Source organism: Heterocephalus glaber, unplaced genomic scaffold, assembly GCF_053883595.1.
Source record: "Heterocephalus glaber isolate CG9 unplaced genomic scaffold, H.glaber_assembly_v1.0 deba00001587, whole genome shotgun sequence".
NCBI lineage: Eukaryota > Metazoa > Chordata > Mammalia > Rodentia > Bathyergidae > Heterocephalus > Heterocephalus glaber.
In genome coordinates this window covers 3,578,734-3,597,983 of record NW_028258365.1, presented here as the reverse complement: position 1 = coordinate 3,597,983, position 19,250 = coordinate 3,578,734, and the positions used below count along the sequence as shown (strand labels likewise).

At 39.7% G+C, this 19,250-nt stretch overlaps 2 protein-coding genes across 4 annotated transcripts in view; one reads left to right on the top strand and one right to left on the bottom strand.

Moving 5' to 3' along the window:
- Hhip (hedgehog interacting protein) overlaps positions 1–14,453 on the bottom strand; it is a 93,395-nt gene extending 78,942 nt beyond the window's left edge. For 2 of the 3 annotated variants that reach the window (XM_021247697.2, XM_021247696.2), the window contains exons 1-4: positions 13,605–14,453; positions 7,808–8,000; positions 1,943–2,099; positions 1,037–1,238 (exon numbers count right to left, since the gene is read on the bottom strand). In XM_021247697.2, the coding sequence (XP_021103356.1) occupies positions 1,037–1,238; positions 1,943–2,099; positions 7,808–8,000; positions 13,605–13,883 (831 nt within the window). In that variant the 5' untranslated portion in view covers positions 13,884–14,453. The remainder of the gene's footprint in view (positions 1–1,036; positions 1,239–1,942; positions 2,100–7,807; positions 8,001–13,604) is intronic. The other variant, XM_004868907.3, reaches the window with a different exon arrangement.
- On the top strand, positions 14,143–18,335 carry LOC106008046 (uncharacterized). Its single transcript, XM_087193392.1, has 3 exons — positions 14,143–14,223; positions 14,452–14,759; positions 16,651–18,335. The coding sequence occupies exons 1-3, from the start codon at positions 14,143–14,145 to the stop codon at positions 16,850–16,852; spliced, it is 591 nt and encodes a 196-aa protein (XP_087049518.1). The 3' UTR covers positions 16,853–18,335.
- Positions 18,336–19,250: the final 915 nt, after the last annotated feature.

The following is a 19,250-nucleotide window of genomic DNA, read 5'->3' as shown; positions in this document are numbered from 1 at the left end:
CACACCATGAGCCTGAGGCTGGGTGATCTTGACTACCTGGCATACTTGTGTTCTAACTGACTCATTCTAATTCTTTTTAACCTGGTAGGTATTAAATAGATATCCAGAATATAACTTTTTTTTTTCTCACTTGTTTCTTTCAGTTTGGGTGGTCTTACCTTTGAGTAGCATAGGAGAGTAAGAAGTTCCTTTTTATACAAGTAGAAGAATGCCAACCTTTCTTGTTGTTTTTCCAGTTAAGAAGTGAAAAGGATAACCTGATCTGGCCAAGTTATACTATTACTTTGTTTCTTTCTAAAATAGGCATCAACTGTTAAATGACTTAATTTTAGAATTCCAGTATTTGCTTTATACTCTCCTATTGCTAATTTGTACTGTGTTACCCAGATGAAACAAACTTGACAATAGTTTTATTTGCGTACCTAGATTATTTAACCTGAGAATTCAAATTAGAGAAGTGGGAAAGAAGGGAATAGGCATGCTTATACATTACACAGATGATATATTACAGGTAAAAATATCTGACTTACCTGTAAAAACATTGTACAAGGAAGTCATAGTCTAAGAAGTGTTTTTTTGACACAGACACAAAAATAGATATGGTGAAAGAATGATTTGCGATTAAAAAATACAGGGCCTTTGTATCTAACAGGAAACACTGATATACAATCCCATTATGCCTGTTAAGAAATATTTAGAGAAACACTGTATAAAACCAAAAATTATTTCAAATGTGAAAATTACATGGGGAAAGCATATCAAAGTATCAGTCTGATTGCATTGCTCAGTAGCCAGCAAATAACAGAAAAATTCAATGTCATTGCCTCATTAAATTGCCATAGTAACATAGCCCTTCTGTGGCGTCTACATTTTCTCCTTATTCTTTCTTTTATTATGAAGAAATATCTTGGTATTTAAGTGTTACATTTATAACATTTATATAATAAAATATAAACATATTTATATTTTAGTGGTAGAAGATAACACTAAAATCAACATAGCCAGAGCAAAGGGAAATAAAATTTTAAAAGCCAACCTTTATTCCACTTTGAACGAGTTTGTGAATGTCCAAATAAGGCTCCTTGAATATTTCTCCTTCAGGGGTGAGTATCTTCACGTAGCCTTCCTTTTCCAGGATGAAGAGCCGGTGTGAGCCATCCCCGCTGTGCATAGCCCCAACAGGCTGCCGTAGCCCACTCACAACCTCCTGGACACAGAAGCAGTTGTGTTTGTGTTTTCTAAACAAATTAAGGAAAAGCAGTAAGTTTTTCTTGAGATGAAGTAGGACAAGGACGCCCTCAGTATCCTTTTCAAAATGTATTTCCCCTGGAATCAATAGTTGTGAGAAGCAAGAAGTATTGCTAAACCAAGTACCATAACGAGCCTTTTCAGTGATTCATTTAAAGTCTTTTCAATGGAAAAAAATAAAACAGCCTTCTGCCAGAAAGTAAAAGTGAGAGCCCAAACATGTATATGTTTTCAATTTTTATAAGTTCATTATCTCATCTTTCAGTAACTGTAATTAAAACTAGCTTTTACTCCCAATAACGAAACCTGACAAGAAGGCACTCAGAAAGTTCTAAGATCTATTTATAAGAAGGTTGACTTCTTTTATGGAGCACGTCTTGTCTGATTTGCCAGTAACAGTTGTGTAGAGTACTTCCACAGCACCATAAGCTAACAACAATCATAAAATTCAAGTTTAAAACTATACCCATAAAATTCGGATGAGTCATAGAGAAACCAAGCTTGTAACACAGAATTAGTAAACTAAGCATTCAAAACATTTAAGCTATGATTGTAGAGAAGCAAAGTACCAAAAAGAAAAAGAATCAAGCATCTGGAGGACTTAGCTCCTGAAGATAACACAGGCAGATGAGTCACTGTCAAAACCACAAGATTTGTCATTTTTTAAGATTAAAGAGTATTTATCTGTGTGGACCTGCTGATCTCTTCCACTTTGTTATATTCTTCCATCTGGTCCAAGGAGTTAGATGCTGGTCCTCTCATTTGTTTTCTTGGAAAATCTGGAAAGCACAACCCGCCATCTTTTCTTGCGTAGTAAGAGCAAAACTCATCAGCAGTTGTTTGAAGAAAACCTTTTTCAAAAGTAAAAAGGTTCATTAGAAACATTTAGGGTCCTAGCAAAATCTTCTCACTCAAAAGACATAGGGAAAAAGAGAATTTTTAGGAATTATGTTAATATTCTAGGAAAAACCTAGGCTAAAATAAAAAGAAAGGGAAAAATGTGTGTGAGAGGGAGTTGGGGTTCTTATTTTTTTCTTTAATCAAAATTTTAAAATGTCAGTAACAGTGAAATAATGGTGTGCTGAATATTTTAAAGGCTTGTATAGAATACCTGTGACACAAATCTAGCATTAACCTTGATCTCGCATTTCCTCTTTGGAAGCTTCCTCAGTGGATGTACACTCTACTTGTGACCTTACCTCATCATTAATTAGCATTTTTTGCTATAGTACTAAATAACCTCCTGAAAAATATAAATTAGAATCGAGAAAGATGACAGGCAATCAGGTACCAGTTTGGATGATTTCACAAGTCTTAATTTAGTGCCACTTACATATTATTAAATAATAAATCTAATGGATATTGCCATGATAAATGACTGACTGCGCAATATTCAAGCAATGAATTGATGTTACTAACAAAGCTTCTAGTTTCAATCACATAGGTGCCTTTTCCCCACACTTTATTCACAGGTGATAATAATTATTTTGTAATACAAAAATTATCTTTAAATTACACCACCTCTCTTCTTAACCAGAAAAGTTCACACACCATCCAGTCCAAGCAAAAATACAAAACAGACTGACTTAATGGGATGTAAAAAAAGATGCTTTTTCTTTTCTTACATATTAAGAATTTTTATCAAACAGACACAGCTATCTTTGAATACAAAAGAAAGACTTCATGAAAAATTTTGGACACTACTCTTACTATTGAGTCATAAAGTATTGGCTTTTTGTGCATATTAATAATACTTCTATATTTCAATTCTCAAAATATGATGTTACCAGAGGTTCTAAATTACTGTACTACTTCTACCAAATTAGATGATCATACTCTATTAATTTTGTGATAAAGGCACTAGGTGACTTATCTGAAGTTTAGAAGCTATATAACAAATTCAGGCTTAGCAAATATTTCTAAGAACAAGATTTTGGTGTCAGCAACACGAGGCTTATCAATGATGACAGAAAGACTCTTAAGAGTTCATTTCTGTGAGCTTGACCTAGGTCTCTTCAAACCAAAAACCAACCTTAGGATGTGAGGGTATCGGGTAATTAGAGTTTAATGCACATTTTGACCTAACTTTTGGGGGAAATTGTGTCACCACCCTTAAATTTCTGAGAAAGACTCCCTCAGAGCAATTTCCAGTTAGGCTATTAGGAAAGCTACTGCTTTTGGAAGTGGGCAAGGAAGAGCAAGGGAGAGTGTACATCCTGTGGCAGAGGGCAAAAGACAAGGGTGGCCCAGGGGAGGGACAAGCCACTGACAGATTATTTTTTCTTTGGAAAATTCAAGCATTAGAAATTGGGAAGAGGAATGAAGGCCCCAGCAGCATTTATTCATTTTCAGCAATTCACTGCTGGCAAAAGATAACTTTTCTCCTCTCAAGGCGAGGGACTCAGGTGAGAACTGCCCAATACTGTTAAACTGAGAAGGAAAACTGAATTGCTGAGTCCAACTTTTTGCAAAGTCTTGGGCTAGCCTTATTTTGGAGAGAAACACACATGCACATGCATGTATCCCATCTTTGAAGTATTTACCATCAGGCAGTGAGATATTCATGCCAATATTAGGCATGCAGGAAGACTGTCATGCTATGGATATATTTATAACTGAATGGTGTCAGTGAAGAATGTTGTTTTAATGTGATGCTTGTCTACAGGGTCACAGAAAGATGTCAAAATGCAATTCATAAGAAAATTCAAGTTTGCTTAAAAAGAAACGAAAAAGAAAATCATGTGTATATCGCAGCATTACAGTCTGCAAACCATCTTAAAGGGAAAAAAATGAACAATGCTGGTGGCTGGTTCCCTTTTATAAGGACTTATTAGCTAAGGATAAACACAAAGAAATGAAAAACCATTTTCAAATGGAGTACCTTAAGATTAATGAGTGCCTATTCTTAAATGTTGTGGCTTCAGAGGCACAATACTTTTGGCAAATTAAAAGATAATACAGAATGTTAACAGTGCATTTCTCCTAGTGTCTAGGAAAAACTAGGCAAAATGTGGAAGTATGAAGGAAGGAGCCAGCTCATGAGAATTTTACATAAAAATATGGGCCTTTTTTAGTCATGATATATGAATTGAAGTATCTAATACTTTCTCTATTACTTTCCTTAAAATGATCTGATTTTGCTGTAGAGCATGATGAATAAGACATACTTTGTTGTAAAAAGCGAAAAGGTCTTGAATCCAGGGCATTGGTTGACATTTACTGCAAGGGAAGATACAATTTACACAATGGTGCTCTTTTGTTTGGAAGAATACACTGATCCGCATTTCACTGCAAGCTTATGCTTAGCTTATCCTGGTCAATTCTACTATCTATGGACAAACCCTGAGTCTTTCAGAAGATTTTTTTTTTAAACTCTTGATAATTTATCAAGTATCCTGGGCCAGTAACCATTCTCTCAGATAGTGAATTGAGTCCTGCTATAGCATGGAACACCCTGTAAAATACTGACACAAAACAAATACTCCCTGTGGAGTACTCTTGAGTTCTCACTTTTTTTCTCAGCATGTATTCAAGGGAGGTTATTTTTCTTCATTATATGTGCATTCATCACAATAAGGAAAAAAAGAAAAAGAGCTCCAAATTCCCTGGCAGGAAAGCCTACACTAAAGAGCATATTCTGGTAGATGTAGTAGATTTTCTTGTGTCTGTCAAACCCCACTGGTTTTCTCTCCTTGGGCCTAATAAGACACATATGTAAGGTATCTGATGGAGCTAGGAGCAGCTGTGGACTAGAAAACTCAATGGATTCATACCCTTGACCTTGGCCTCATTAGCAACAGGATTAAACCAATTGTACTAATTGTGTGCAGACCTTTCACACTACAATAACGGGCTGCTGAGGAGATGACCAAGAGTGATAACGTCATTATGATAACAGGTATAGAGAAAGAAGTCAAAAGTCCACTGACATGCCCTCCACAGTGTATTATGCCATCTTTTAGAGAACAGCAAATTATCACTCCACTCATTCATGCAAAAAAAGATTTGCAGGTGTGGGCAAACATTCTCTGTGTTTTTCAAATGTAATTTTGGCAGTTTCAGAAATTTTAAAAATTGACCTCCCTAAGAAAGGTAGGGTATGCTTGTTTATATTGCTTTTTAATTTCTTGTCCCTTATTTAGGAAAATAAATTGACCATGACTATTTCTGAATTAAAATTTTTAGAATGAGCTATTTCTGCGGTTATACGAATATTCTAAGATGGTCATGCTTTTTTTAAGTCATGAAGGTGAGGCAAAGAGTTAGTTTATACATTTATTTCTTCATTGTTAGGCAATAAGGGAAAAATAAAGATGTCTCTCAATTTACTTTCTCTCCCCTAATCTCTTTTAGCATTTTCCTTGTTTTAGCAAAATGCATCCCTCAGGGTACCTTTCTCCTAAAGTTTTTGATTTGTAGAAAGATTAAGGTGATTAAAGAGGAGGGTTATGCTTTGTTGGCTAGATTTTTCTATACAAAAGAACCCCAAAGAAGCTGTTTTCCACAATTTTGAACTTTAGGGAAATGTGGACCATATCATTAAATCCACTAAAGAAGGCAAAACTACTACAAATTTGCCTTTGTAGCCATTTCTAAAAATTCACGTTCAGAAAACCTAGACATTTCTGTGTTTGGCAGCAGGAGCTGAAGGAAGGATTCTCATCTTATCGATCCCACTTTAAGAAATGGTAACCTATGTGCCAACACTCAGTCCAGCTAACAGCTCGATTCACGTTAAGTGAGGCAGAGTGTGTTATTATAGCTCACTTTGGGGACAGGTATTTAAAATGAGTATTAGCATGTGGCGTAGGAAGGAGCAGCCCCTCTGCTTGTTGTTTAGGTCTCCCCAGTCTCTGAAAAGCAACCTTTTGCTTCATTCACCAAGAGTGGGGCTTTCGTCAGGTTATCTTTCAAAGCAGCCTGGGTGGCCCCCAAAAGCACTTCACATCTTGACGCACTTCAGCAGATTTACATATACACAAACTGTGTAGAAAAATAAATTTTTCATTCATCACTACAAATGTAGACCTGGGGAGTGAGGGGTGCATGAAGTTTTTGGATGCTAAAATAACTTTAAATACAGAAAGACCCCCACAGATGGGTCTGCAAATTTAGCATGTTGTATTTCTCTAAAGGAGATAAAGGTAAATGAAAATGCTAAGTGTTGATATCACTTTCAGCATATGGTCATAAAGGCAAACCTTCAAGACTTGAAGTCTGCAGCAAACCTTTATGGTTTTTAATCTGTTAACACCTCTCTGTGGCCATCTAGACAACCATGACCTCTTCCACTTTGCTTTGGGAAATGTGATAAAGAGGAAGAAACGGCTGGTTTAAGAAAAGTCTTAGGAACACAGATAGGGTTTATAAAGACAACAGCATTATTTTTACATTAAGTGGGTACATGTTATGCTATATACAAAGGGAGCAAGCAACCCTAGTCAAATGTTTCTTTAGGTTGAGTTCTATTAAAAAATACAAAATTCTTTTCTGGCTTGGAAAAGAGGTAAAATGTGGATAGCAGTTTAAAAAATTACCTAAGTGCATCCTGCAGTTCTTCAGCATATCTTTTTCCTTAAATATCATTTAGTTTTTTGGGGGTTATTTGTTTTGCTTTTTTGAGACATGGTCTCACTATGTAGTCTAGTATGGCTTCGAACTCATGATGATCCTTCTGCCTCAGCCTGCCGAATTACCATTTAGTTTTATAATCTGCTAACTTCAGTAGAATTGTATGTGACTGCCTAGCTAAACAGATTCTGTATCATCAAATTCTTTGATTCCTCTAAGTTGACTCTTCCAATTAAAACAACAATCACCCAAGTTTACAAACTTTTGATGATAAATTTATTCAATGCCCAAGAATCTATGTCTATTAAGGTCTGAAATATGATTGTGACCAGGTGTCTTTGTGATACTGTATACCTCAGAACTTCTGTATCCATCCTATCACCTTCTCATTTTATAATTTTGCATAAGGCATATCACTTCTCCTGGGACAGTTTTCCTCATTTGTCCAATGGAGAGAACTCTACTGTTGCTACTTCACGGGGTTTTTGAGGAGCAAATCACTCATTTTATGTGAAAGTACTTTGTAAGATGTTACTTCTTGGGACTCCTAGTTATATTTTATTGAAAGGAGTATCTTAAGTATCAGTGTACATTCTCCATCAGGCACCAGCTGTGTAGAATAGGCTGCCTTCATACTGATGCTGTCAGGTAAAGAAAACTCCAACAAGAAATTCGTACTGGGGCTGAGGTTGAAGCCCAATGGTAGAGCACGTGCTTAGAATGTGCAAGGGCCTGGGTTCCATCCCAGCACCACATTAAAAAGTTTGTACTGATAACCTTATGTGTATTAAAATACCACCTGTTTTGTAGACTAAAATTATAACACTTCTTTTCATCTCAATAAAACTTACGACTTTGGGAAAGCTAATTGTGAAGTAAAATGGGATTCTGAAAAGTGAGATGCATTTTTACATCTCTTATAAAAGAGCATTTAAAAGTAGGTACCTTGTGAGGATATTTATTTAACTGATGCATTTTCTTTTGTTACCTGGAATGTGGCTCCGGCAGGTGTAAAAGAGTTCTTTGCAATAGTCTTTGCAGAGGAAGGGAAGTACTAGATCTCTTTCCAGGACTTCTCTCTCAGGTGAGTGGAAAAGGCTCTGGGAATGTGGAGAGCAAAATGCACATTTGATTTCTTCCAATAACTTCTCACATTCTGTGTTGTTGGTAACAGAAAATATCTGAAAGACATAAATCAGAAACAAACATCTTTTTAGTTATGTGAAGTTAGATTTGTTTGTATTTTTTTGCAATCCTTTAAGTAGCAAAATCTCCAGCAGCCAAGGAAGTTTCCTGAAAAGAATTACTGTGTCACAAATCAGAGGGCCTTCATAAGGATACAAGTTGTCTCAGGGACCGAGACAGGAAAACAAAAGTTGGAAATGTATAAAAGTGCTTCTTACTCTCACAAGTCAGTCTATGAATCTTTCAGGTGTGAAAAATTTAAAAAACACTTATATGTAGATTGTTTAATGCTCTATCACTTTATTTTGCTTCAAAGTAGCTACAGAATCAGGATGACATTTAATTTTTAAAAATTCTTAATACCTTTATCCAACTTCATGCAAAACACAATTTTTAAAGAGATAACTTATTTGTGTCTTAGGTAAAAATCTATTTCATTCCTGAAATTTCTAATATGACAGTCTCAAAAATGTACCTGAATAACATTTTTAAAAATTTTGGTTGATTTTCAATCTATAGACTGGGTAAGGAAAGTTTTCTAAACTGTCTTTCATATTCTATAAAAGTACTCTAAACTGAATCAAACAGATTTAAGACCAGTCTTTATTATTCATTATATCTCAGCCAGAAAAAACTTTCTAACTAGCTTCTCGGCTATGTTATATGCATGATTAAACACAAGAGTTTAATAAAAGTGCTTTTGCATAATAGTAAGTTTTAATGAAAAAAAGTACATTTTTATTACTATTTTTATAATGATACACCTTTTCTTTCAGTAAGACGAATTTGGGACTTACTGATTCATTGCTAGAATAGGTTTTGGTATCTGGTACAACTTTTAAAAACTGACTTAAGGAACTCTTGATAATATTAACACAATATTTGGGACATGAAATGTGCTATAGAAATCAAACATTGATTTTTTTTTATATTAAAAGCACCACAATATGAATGAATTATACTTTCCCAACTATCTGACTGTATTTCTTTTGAACTATGTGCTAAAACAAAGATTTAAAACTCTATATCATTGTTTAAAGCAAATATTTCATTCCCGAGCTGAGCTTCCAACTTTAGTAAATCACAGCCTCTAGTTTTCAAGATTATTATATTATAGCTGATTACCAAGAACTGGATCTGGAGGAGCAAAGTAACAAAAAAAATCATTGAGCCGAGGAGTTAGCTCAGTGGTTCCGCCACCTGCCTTGAAAGCACAAGGTCCCGAGTTTGATCCCCAGTACCAAAAAAAAATTATTTAATAAAAGCATGCTAAAATTTAGGCATTCAGTATTTAAGTCAATCGGAGTTATGCTTTGACAGGAAACATAAGTAGTAACTATGTAATATTTAGAAAAATTACTAATCATAATTATATTTACATTTTATTTTTATCAATTTATTTAAATGACATCTGCTTAAATGGTTAAAGTTTTCTAAAAGGAAACATACACCAGACACTTAGAATTTGCATTCCAAGAATGTTTTAAATGTCTTTTATTGTCCACACTCTGGCAGACCTCTCTAGGTCTATTCAATATTACTAGTGCTCAACTTAGTCCTGTTTACCATACAGCAGCCCACTAAACACAAAGCAATTGCAGGACACTAAAGCCACCTCTTTTCCTGGCTAAAAACCTGGGTTGCAAATACCTCTGGGTTTTATGGAGAATATGCATGCTTCCACTTTTTATAGCTGAGATAGAATGATCCCCATACACTCTCCCAGCTGCTATCCAGGAAGAGCTTGAGTTTTAGTGCCTCAAGAATTTTGTCTTTTCCAATTTTTGGAATGTGTCCTGGCCACAGGATCTCTCATCAAAAGTTTCAGAAGTAGGATTCAATAAATTATCTGAAATCAAGTATAATATTATTCTTTTTAAAGTTTCATGCTGTTCCGGCCCAGCAGGATGGTAACAGTTTGCTCTGTGTGAGGTCTGCAGTGTAAATACCTATTTGAAGATAGATAGAGCCATCATTCTGGCTTTGGTCTCAATGAACCAATAGTCTTACTGAAGTCAATTAAACCCACCCAGCCAAAGCTGCAACACTGGTTTAGACAGATGAGTACTGGTATGTGCAGGGTGATTTTTTTCTTTTCTTTTTCTTTCTTATTTTTTTGCCTATGTGTCTGTGTCCATATAGGTCCTTAACTTGATGTCTGACAGTGCCATCAATCTTAAGAAGAAATTTAAGCTAATTTCCTGTTTTGATTTTTAAAAACCATTTATACAAAACCATCAAATTACAGTGGTCTAAACTATGTATACTTTGGAAATCATGTAAAACTTCGAAACATTATCACAGCATGCCTAGTAATGATTGTGGCTGTTGCTGACTAATTTGTAACATCTGGTAGGTCATCCTTTAATCTGTGGCCACATGAAAGTGAAATCCACAGAGGAAAGTTCAGATAAATACTGGAATACAGAGTAAAGTGTGTCCTATAACTATAGCTTATCAACAAACAGTAAAATGGGTGACAGAGACCTTCTGTATTTCTCTTTATTTATCAACTAACTAAACAAAGAGGGTAAAAAGGCACCCACGTGGGTTGAATGAAGGGACAAAAGGAGAAAATACATGACAGTATATTAAGATGTCGCCTTAAGATCACTTGGTACACAAAATGTTATTTCTAAAAATCATATGCCTACAAGGTTGTTCAGCTGTTGTGTAGAACACATGTGTCTCTGGACTATAGTGCTGGATTATGTCATTAAAGAGTTCAGTTTCAATTTTAGGCTAATATGTAAATAGATCATTGTACTAAGGCAGCTGTTAAAGGGACCCTAGGATGAGTTATTTGTTTAGTTGGATGTGTTCAACAATAGCCTTTGTCCCTGAAAGAGCCAGAGCAAACAAATGATTGTAAAAGGGCACACTTGAAAACAATTACTTTTCACCCATTCCTTGACAGCTTTGGCTGTGAAACCACCCAAGGTAGAGTGAACTTGTGCCACTGTGGCTCCAAGTTTTAGAAATAAGGGCATTTTAGTTGGTTGTGGATTCATTTCAGCTAATGGGAATTAGATCTTTTTGGCATGCTATATTCAGGAGCTACAAAAATATTGCTGAGATAATCTAGCTTCCTAAGTTTTGGCAGTACTGACTTGGAATGGTAGTTAACAATCTTATTACAATATACATTATTAAAATGTACCAAGAATTAAAATATAAAAACATAATATGGCACTCAATGCTAGTTTATTAAAGAAAATTTGTTAGTCTGGAAACTGTACTCAATTGCATAGCTGTGCATTTTCAATATTCTTCCCTGTTTGTTACTATCTGTCTAAGAAATTTCTTCCCTGAGGAAAAAGCTGGTATCTTAGTTTCTTGAAAAACTGCAGAAATCTTTCTTGGGGACTTTTTAAAAATTTGTAAACAAAAAAGGGCCCTCTCAAATTGCCGTTATCGCTCCTATATGTACATTGTGAAATAAGACTCTGACATATATTATAATCCAGGAAGGGCTTATGAGAAAAAGAGAAACACTGAAGTTTATTATAAAATAACATGTTTTAAAAACTATTAAAACTTGAGAAGTCACATAGGTCAAGAATGTGTATGCATAGCTATATCAAATTGCTGTTTTGAACAATTTGAGTATTGTTGCTTTATAAACCACTTGCAATGGAACCAGTAAAGTCTAATGTACCCAACTTAATTCAGACACATTTTTCAAATGAGTAGGGATTGCTAGAGATTGGAAGCACTTACATCAGAAAGGAATGTGGATAGCTAAGGTGGCCGATTGCTTCCTGAGTAATTTTTAAAAAAATTTTAATATAGCCCCTTTTAAGAGTTATAACTCCTTTCCTAAGGGTTGTAAGTCCCACCTCCCTTCTGCCTAATATATTTAATGAAGAAATTAATTAATTTTCATTCCACATGTTCCTGGAAGAGGTCAGTATAGCTAGATCATCCCTATACTTGCACTGTACATAGCACACAGGGACATTCAATGGCAAACATTTCTAAACCTTTCTCTGAATTTCCTGGTTCTTTGGGCTCCGGGTAAAACCTTTAAAATGATCTGAATGCAACTTAATTCAATTATGACACTGGCGCTTAATGACATTGTTTTGAATAAAATGCTGGAATATCTGTTCCCTGAATTTCAGACTACTGCTGCATATGGTAAGAATAAAGAGTGAGTTGTAGCTGAAAACCTGCAGCAAGACAGTTCTCACTCATCTGGGAGTTGGACAAATGCTCCCTCAAAAGGCATGAACATTTGGACAGAGCTGGGGACTGAAAGAGAATGATGTTCTCTAGTTTCACCCATTAGTGAACCAACTAACAAATACAATGGTGTTGTTGTTATTCTTTTGCCATAAGCAACAGGACTCTGTGTGTGGGCAGCAGTTTAGTGGGGAGGAGGATAAGTCGACCCCTTTTTGTCCTATTGATTTTTTCCTATTTGCATGACTTGAGCAAATTAAATGATGCAATATGGCTTTTTGTTACAAAACAAAGTGAGAGATACCACCCAGACACATATGTTGATTCGTAGGAGCTGTTTACATGAGAATAGAGTGAAATCTACCGTGAACTGAGCATAAAAATTAGATTCAGCCTGGGTATTTTTTTTTAATGCCTGGGCCAGCAAGACTGAAGCCCAAGTTTTCCACGTCTCTCAGACCTTGACAACTGCAGGGGTGTAACAGAAGAATTCTTAATTAAACCTACAAAGGGGAAAGGGGGGAGCAAGGACACCTGATGGTTTATTTCATTTGCAGTGATTGTTAATGACGATGTGACCCGACCCAGTAGTCCTTCCTTGGACTAAAGTAGACAGCACACATTACAGCATCTCAAGGCAAGAATGATATTGCAAACTCAGAAATAAGCATGTCTCTGCACGGAACCAACACTATTTGCTTATCTGGTTAAATTTATCAACACAAGGGAAATGTAAATGCCACTGTTCTTTAAACAAATTCCTAGAGAAAATCTTCCGAGACAACTCACTGAAAAGCCTTAATTTACAATGCTACAAAATGATGGAGAATCATCTCGGTTTTAGGGGATAAATACGTTCCAGCGAAATCTCTGGCCAGTTTTTCTAGGTTCTTAACTGTAGGTGCCAGGAGTTGCTGTTAGCTGGTTTAACTATCGTAATTCAAGACACCCCCTCTGACGGGCTGGGGAACCTAAACCAAGCATGCTTCGAGATCCTTCCTGTTTCAATCCTCCCAACAGAGCACGTGGAGAAAAACTGCACCAATCTTTTTACCCTGGACAAATACGCCGGAAACCACGGCCACCTTAATTTACAGTTTCACAACAGCCAGTGCCCAGTTTGATCCCAAAACACTCAGTGGATCGCCGTTCTTGTAAGATATTAACCCAGCCCAGGATGCAGGTACCACAGAGGAGACGTCTCTCTTCTGGGACAGGCGAGTTTGCACAGCATCCGGACCGCGGACTCTGGGGAACCCAGTGGAACACACGACGGAATCACGTTAGCGCTTTACAAAAAGTTATCAGAAGAGCTCCCCCAAGAAGTTTCGCCCTTCTTCCAGCTCCCAGAGCCACAGGGACCCCCCCCCCAGCCGGCGTGCCAAGTTCGCGTGCGTGAGGCCGACAGCGCCTACCTTGTTCTCCAGGCGCCCCAGCCCCGGGCTGTCACTTCGCAGGCAGCAGGACAGCCGAGGGTAGAAGCCCCCACACGGCACCTCTCCGCCACTCAGCAGCTCCAGCTGGGACATCATCCGCCTGTCTCTCCTCTTCAGGCGCTTTGGGGGGTTCCCGTTTAGGCATCTCCTCCTCCTCACTCCGCTCCCTTCGCTTCTTTCCCCAAACTTAGCATCTCCTTCGAAGAAGCCCAGAGCCATGGCCAGCAGCAGCAGCTTAAAGGACAGCATCTTCAGCATCGCCTGCCGGGAGCGGCAGGGGGGCGCGGTAGGGTGGGGGACCCGCTGCCCACGGGGCCACTAGGGCGCAGCTCCCGGGGGAAGCTGCGGGGCGCTAGGACACTCGGGAGGCGGGCGGGGGGAGGTGGCGGGGGGAAATATGTAGAGCGATGCAACTTTGCAAAAAAAAAAAATAATAATAATAAAATAATAAAACAAAAGACGAGGCGATGGGTCCAGTGCCTTGGAGGAGCCGGAGCAGCCAGATAAAGTTGTGCTGATGACACCGTCCGCAGTTGTGCCAGTGTCAGCTGGGTTAGGGGCTTTCCGCGGAGCCCGGGAAGTGGGAGGAGGAGAACGAGTTGGAAGAGAAGAAAGAAGAGGAGACGTTCACAGAGGTTCACTTGTCCCTGCACCGGGAGCTGTTTAGGTGCGACAGTAGCAGGCACAGAGGCGGCGGCGGCGGGGCAGGCGAAGGCCGGGAGGGCGCGGGGCTCTGGATGATGCTGAGGTCTCCTCTGCCGGCGGCTGCAGCTTCTCACACAGCCTCTCATGTTTCGCTCCCTCTTTTCTTCTTCTTTTTAACTAGCGCGCGGGGAGGTGCTGCCACCGCGCGCCCCTTGACGTCACCGCTGCTCGTGCGTCCCGGGTCCGGGAGGAGGGAGGGCGGGGAGGGGCTGAGCGCGCGCCCTGGGGGCCCCCGGCGGCCACGGGCCCCGGCAGGGAGGGGACGGACGGGGACGCCCGGGTGCCGAGGCCGCCGAGCCCCCGAGCCAGCCGCGAGGGTGCCTCCTCGAAGTTCCGGGGCTGCCTGGCGGCGGCTCGCTCTCCTACACGCAGCCCCCGCGCGCTGCCCAGGCTGAGGCTGCGAGAGAAAGCAAGAGTGGGCCGTGGGAGGTGAGAAAAGGGGGCCCCTGCCAGGGCGACCCCTGCCTGGCTCCTAGTCTGGGGGTGGGTGGGCAAGAGGGAGTTTTCGACCTCTTTCCCTTTCGCAGACGCACCGAGAGACCCCCCTGGTCCCCGCAGATCCTGGAGATCTGACTTAGAGGCGAAGTGGGGAGAGGGGTTTGGAGACTTTTGAGAAGAGCCACCCAACCCTCGCGGAAAGTCCGGCAGCCACTGAAGGGCCAGAGACCCGTGCGGGTGGCTAGGGTGGGGAGGAGACGGAGAGCAGGTTGAGTCTTCCGCTAGAGGCTTCACCTGGGTTTGCGAAGGCTGGCGCCAGGAACCCCTTTCCAGGCCCCCTGAGCCCGGATCCGAGGCAGCCCCGCAGATGCCGGTAGGCAAACTCAGGTTCCTGTGCCCTAGGTGGGCAGAAAGAAGCAGGCTGGAAAATCAACTTTCCTTCTAAATTACACACACACACACACGCACACACACGCACTCCCTGGGTTGTTAATGCAGAGGTGTTAGTTCTGGAGCAAGAATTAGATGCAGGTGTGTCCAGAAAGAGTGCACCCTCCGCCCTCATGTATACAAACACATTAACCTTTCCCCTGGCCAGACGAAGACTGTGAAGTATTTCTAAAAAATTGGGTGTCCTCGTTACCAAGAGCTGTGGCTTGATGTTTATTTCGTCCCTGAAAGTTGGCAAAGGGACAAACCTTTACGGGGTTGCACACAAAATGTGCTTTTGCCCATTTGGGTATTTAACAGGGGAGCTGATGTTCTGGTGGATGGGTTTTGATGAGGAGATAAGGGCAGCTTCCCATTTTGGCAGTGGAGGAATGTTCACCATATTTGGATTTGCTTCACTTCTTGGACACAGATTCCCAAAGCTCATGTGAACGTTGGTGATGGTTCAGGTGGGTAGCTGATTAAACCAACTCTAAAGTGGTGTTAGTGGCTACATAAACTCTCTGGGCTGGGATTTACTGGTGGAGCTAGGGTTTTACCAAAAGAAGTGAGCAGACTAGAGTGGCTGAGAAGAACCAGCTGGAACGTTTGACCCAGTCCAGATCGTAAGGTAGGGCCCTGAGTAGGTACTTCACATTTCTCCCAGGGGAAGAGCCAGGGGTGTGGTATCCACTTGCCTGCGACTATAAATGCTCCACAGATTGTTTTATCTGACATTTTTCCTGCTTGGAGAACCGCTAACATAAATCACTGTAAGGCCTTCAAGACTTTAGACTCTGATTTAATAGATCTTGAGATGAATCCCATCAAGGTTAAATCATTTGCACAATTCCATCTAGTTAGGTAGTTTGAAAACCAGGACCTAGGAGCTCAGTCTAGGTGTTTTCCACTATTCTTACACACCCATGCCAAGTGATTAATTCATGTTAGTGGTTTAGGGACAGCCCTTCTTTATGGGTGTGTTTCAAGACCAAGGACACTTAAAGTAACTTAAAACTGTTTTTAAAACATTGTATGTCTTTTACAACCTGTGACACTAAGATTCAAGATATAGAGCATTTATAAAAGATTACCAAAACAAGACATGATCTTTCTTTCCTTTTACTTTCCAGATTGGGGATGAAATCCATAGACTTCAGACTGAAGTACATCCCCAGTCCTTTCTACACTTTTTATTTTTGAGACAGGGTCTCTCTCACTAAGTCACTACACTGTTCAAGTTGGGCTCCTCCTGCTTCAGCCACCCAGAGTACTGGGAGACATGGGACCAAGAATTTTTCCTGTCTACTGTTTATGGAAGTCAAATAACTACACCACTTATGAGATAGCTAAGCTTATTCTTAGTGCCATGATAAAATTTCCAAATAGTCGTTAAGAAGTGTGTAATAGTCATTACCCAAGTGAACTAACTTCTGATTTGTTTTTTTTCCAGAGAGAAAATTGCAGGCCTCACCCACAGCCTTGACAGCGTAGTTTCTTGGAATCAAGAGTCAACACTGGGCTATTTCCAAAGATTAAATCTTGAAAGCTCGGTGGGAGGCTGTAGCAGGAGGGCAGAGATGTCCACACACTCAGATATGAAAAATGGTCTTCCACTAGGAAGTCTTCCTCTTCAGCTAAGGCCCTGGAAGTAGTGAAGAGAAAGGGGCCCTTTCTGACCATGCTCACAGGGATGGATTAAACAGGCCCTATTTTTGCAAGAAATGGAGCTGCACAGGGTGGCCAGCTCATCATCAGCTGCTCATGTCACCCTGTTGGGGGCTGTCACCTGTATGTGGGTCAGGCCCAGCCCAGGGCACGCAGAGTGGAAGCTGCAATGCTGCCCTCCTTCACTCGCCAAGCAGTATGTATTGGGTGTCACCATGGCCACCTAGACTATCTGACTCCTCCTTCTAATCTGCACCAAGGTGCCTTGTATGGGCAATGCCAGTACTGACTGTCCCACCCTGTTCCCCATGCCTGTCCAGAGTTACTGTCCTGACTTTGGGTGAATTAACAATGCTCATGAACTAATTATGTTTAATGTAAAAGATGAGCTATTTTATCTCAATTTTAGATAATTTTATAGATGAACATAAAAATATTACCATTTATGTGAAGTATGCATGTATATATAAAAGTGTGTGTATATATAGATATATAGATAGTTGGATATACATTTTTATGTATCAGAAGTTAGGACAACTTTAAAAAATAAAAGAAGTCAAGATGATTTAAATTTGGTAACTTTAAAATAAAAAAAGCTGTTCTGCAGTTTGGAATCAGTTTTATATATGGATTTCTGGGCTTCACAGAAATATGTACTATTTGATTCCATTTCAGCAGATAGCCATGAAGTGCCAGTCACTGTACTAAACAATATGTATAGAGTAAAGAAAAATGATGCAAACACCCTGTGTCTACCTAGTAATCTAGTAAGGCAGGCAAATGATAAGGTCCCAAATAGATTTGCAGCTGTAAATTATGATGAGAACTATGAGAGAAATGCTAAGATGGAGAATAACAAAGCAGATCTATTTCAGATTATGTGACTGGTAAAATCCTCAAGTGAAACCCGAGGAGTGAGTTGGAAGGAGTTTATGAAGTGAGTCCATTCTGCCATTTAAAGTATAGAAGCATTTGAGTTCAGAATAAAATTTGATGTGTTTAAGAGAAAGTATAAAATAAAGCCGATAACAAAGAAAAGAGAGGCCAGTGGCCAAATCCATAGTGTTTTAGTTTGTAAACTGCAAGTAACTAATGATGTTACACCTGTGTATTCGCCATTTGCTTTTGCAAGTGTCCTTTCTTCTTTCCTCCCTCATCCTCATCCATCTTTGTCTCTTCCTTTAAATCCTGGCTCAACGCTCAGTCTTTTCTAGGAATTTTTCTAGTTGGAACACCCCTTCAGCCATGGTTCTTCATTTGCTGAGTATGTGTGTACTATGTTTATTTTCCTATGTGTTTTGTTGATAACATCAGCCTTCACTCTCATATGTGTGAGTTGAGTATCCATGGAATTGTAAATGCAGGGGATCACAAGGGCAGGAATTACATTTCCTTCTCTGGTCTGGCTAAGTCTAGTTGAGTCTCACTGTATGGTGGCCAACCTCTCAATAAATGCTGGTACCTGGGTGATCTTGTTTGACTTGACGTTTTTTAAAGGTTTAAAGAGGAAGAAATACATATATTATAAAAACCTTTCATTGTTAAGCAGATGGGAACACCCAGTGCACCATCCCGAAGGGAGTTCAGGAGACCTTCGCACTGCAGTGTGATACCATGGAGCTTGAAGGGCAGCCGACAAACTCAAAGAATAAATATACATCTTTTAAAAATTAAAGATTGGTTGTAGTTTTAGCCTACCCACACATACCAGCTGCTGATAGGAGTTTATCCATAGTTCTTCAGTCTTTCTTTCCAAAGTCAGCACTTGCTGTGTGCCAGAACCTGCTCTGGGTGCTGGGGATAGAGCGGTGAACAAAACTTCTCTCATGGAACTAGTTTTCCTGGAGGGGCGAGAGAATAAGTTGTTACTGAGTGTGGCTGATAGCAGTTAGTGCTGTCAGAAGAGGAATCTTAGGGAAAGGTACAGGGGTTGGGAGAAATACAGTAGTACCTCAGTACTTATTTATTCTAGGAATGCAATGAGCACCAAAAATGACAAGAACCAAGCACATTGTTTTGGCTGGAAAGGGTAATGAGTCACATGGCATATGACACTGACAAGTTCTAGCTTGCAAGGCAAGTATCAATCAAAACTAGGACAGAAAGGGGCCAGGGATTTAGCTCAGTGGCTCTGGTGCCTCCCTTGCAAGTGTAAGGTCCCAAGTTCGATCTCTGGTACAAAAAAAACCCAAACAAACTAGGACAGAAGTTTTGTGTCAAAATGCGTCCAGTACCAAATTCCATGAGTCTTAAAGCAATCATTTATAAACATTGCCAAGAAAGGTGTCTACTGAGTAGACATTTGGGCATACATGAAGCAAGCGAGCAGGCAGATATCTGTAAGCACAGGGAGCAGCAAGTCAGGCTAAGAAGAAAGCATGCTTG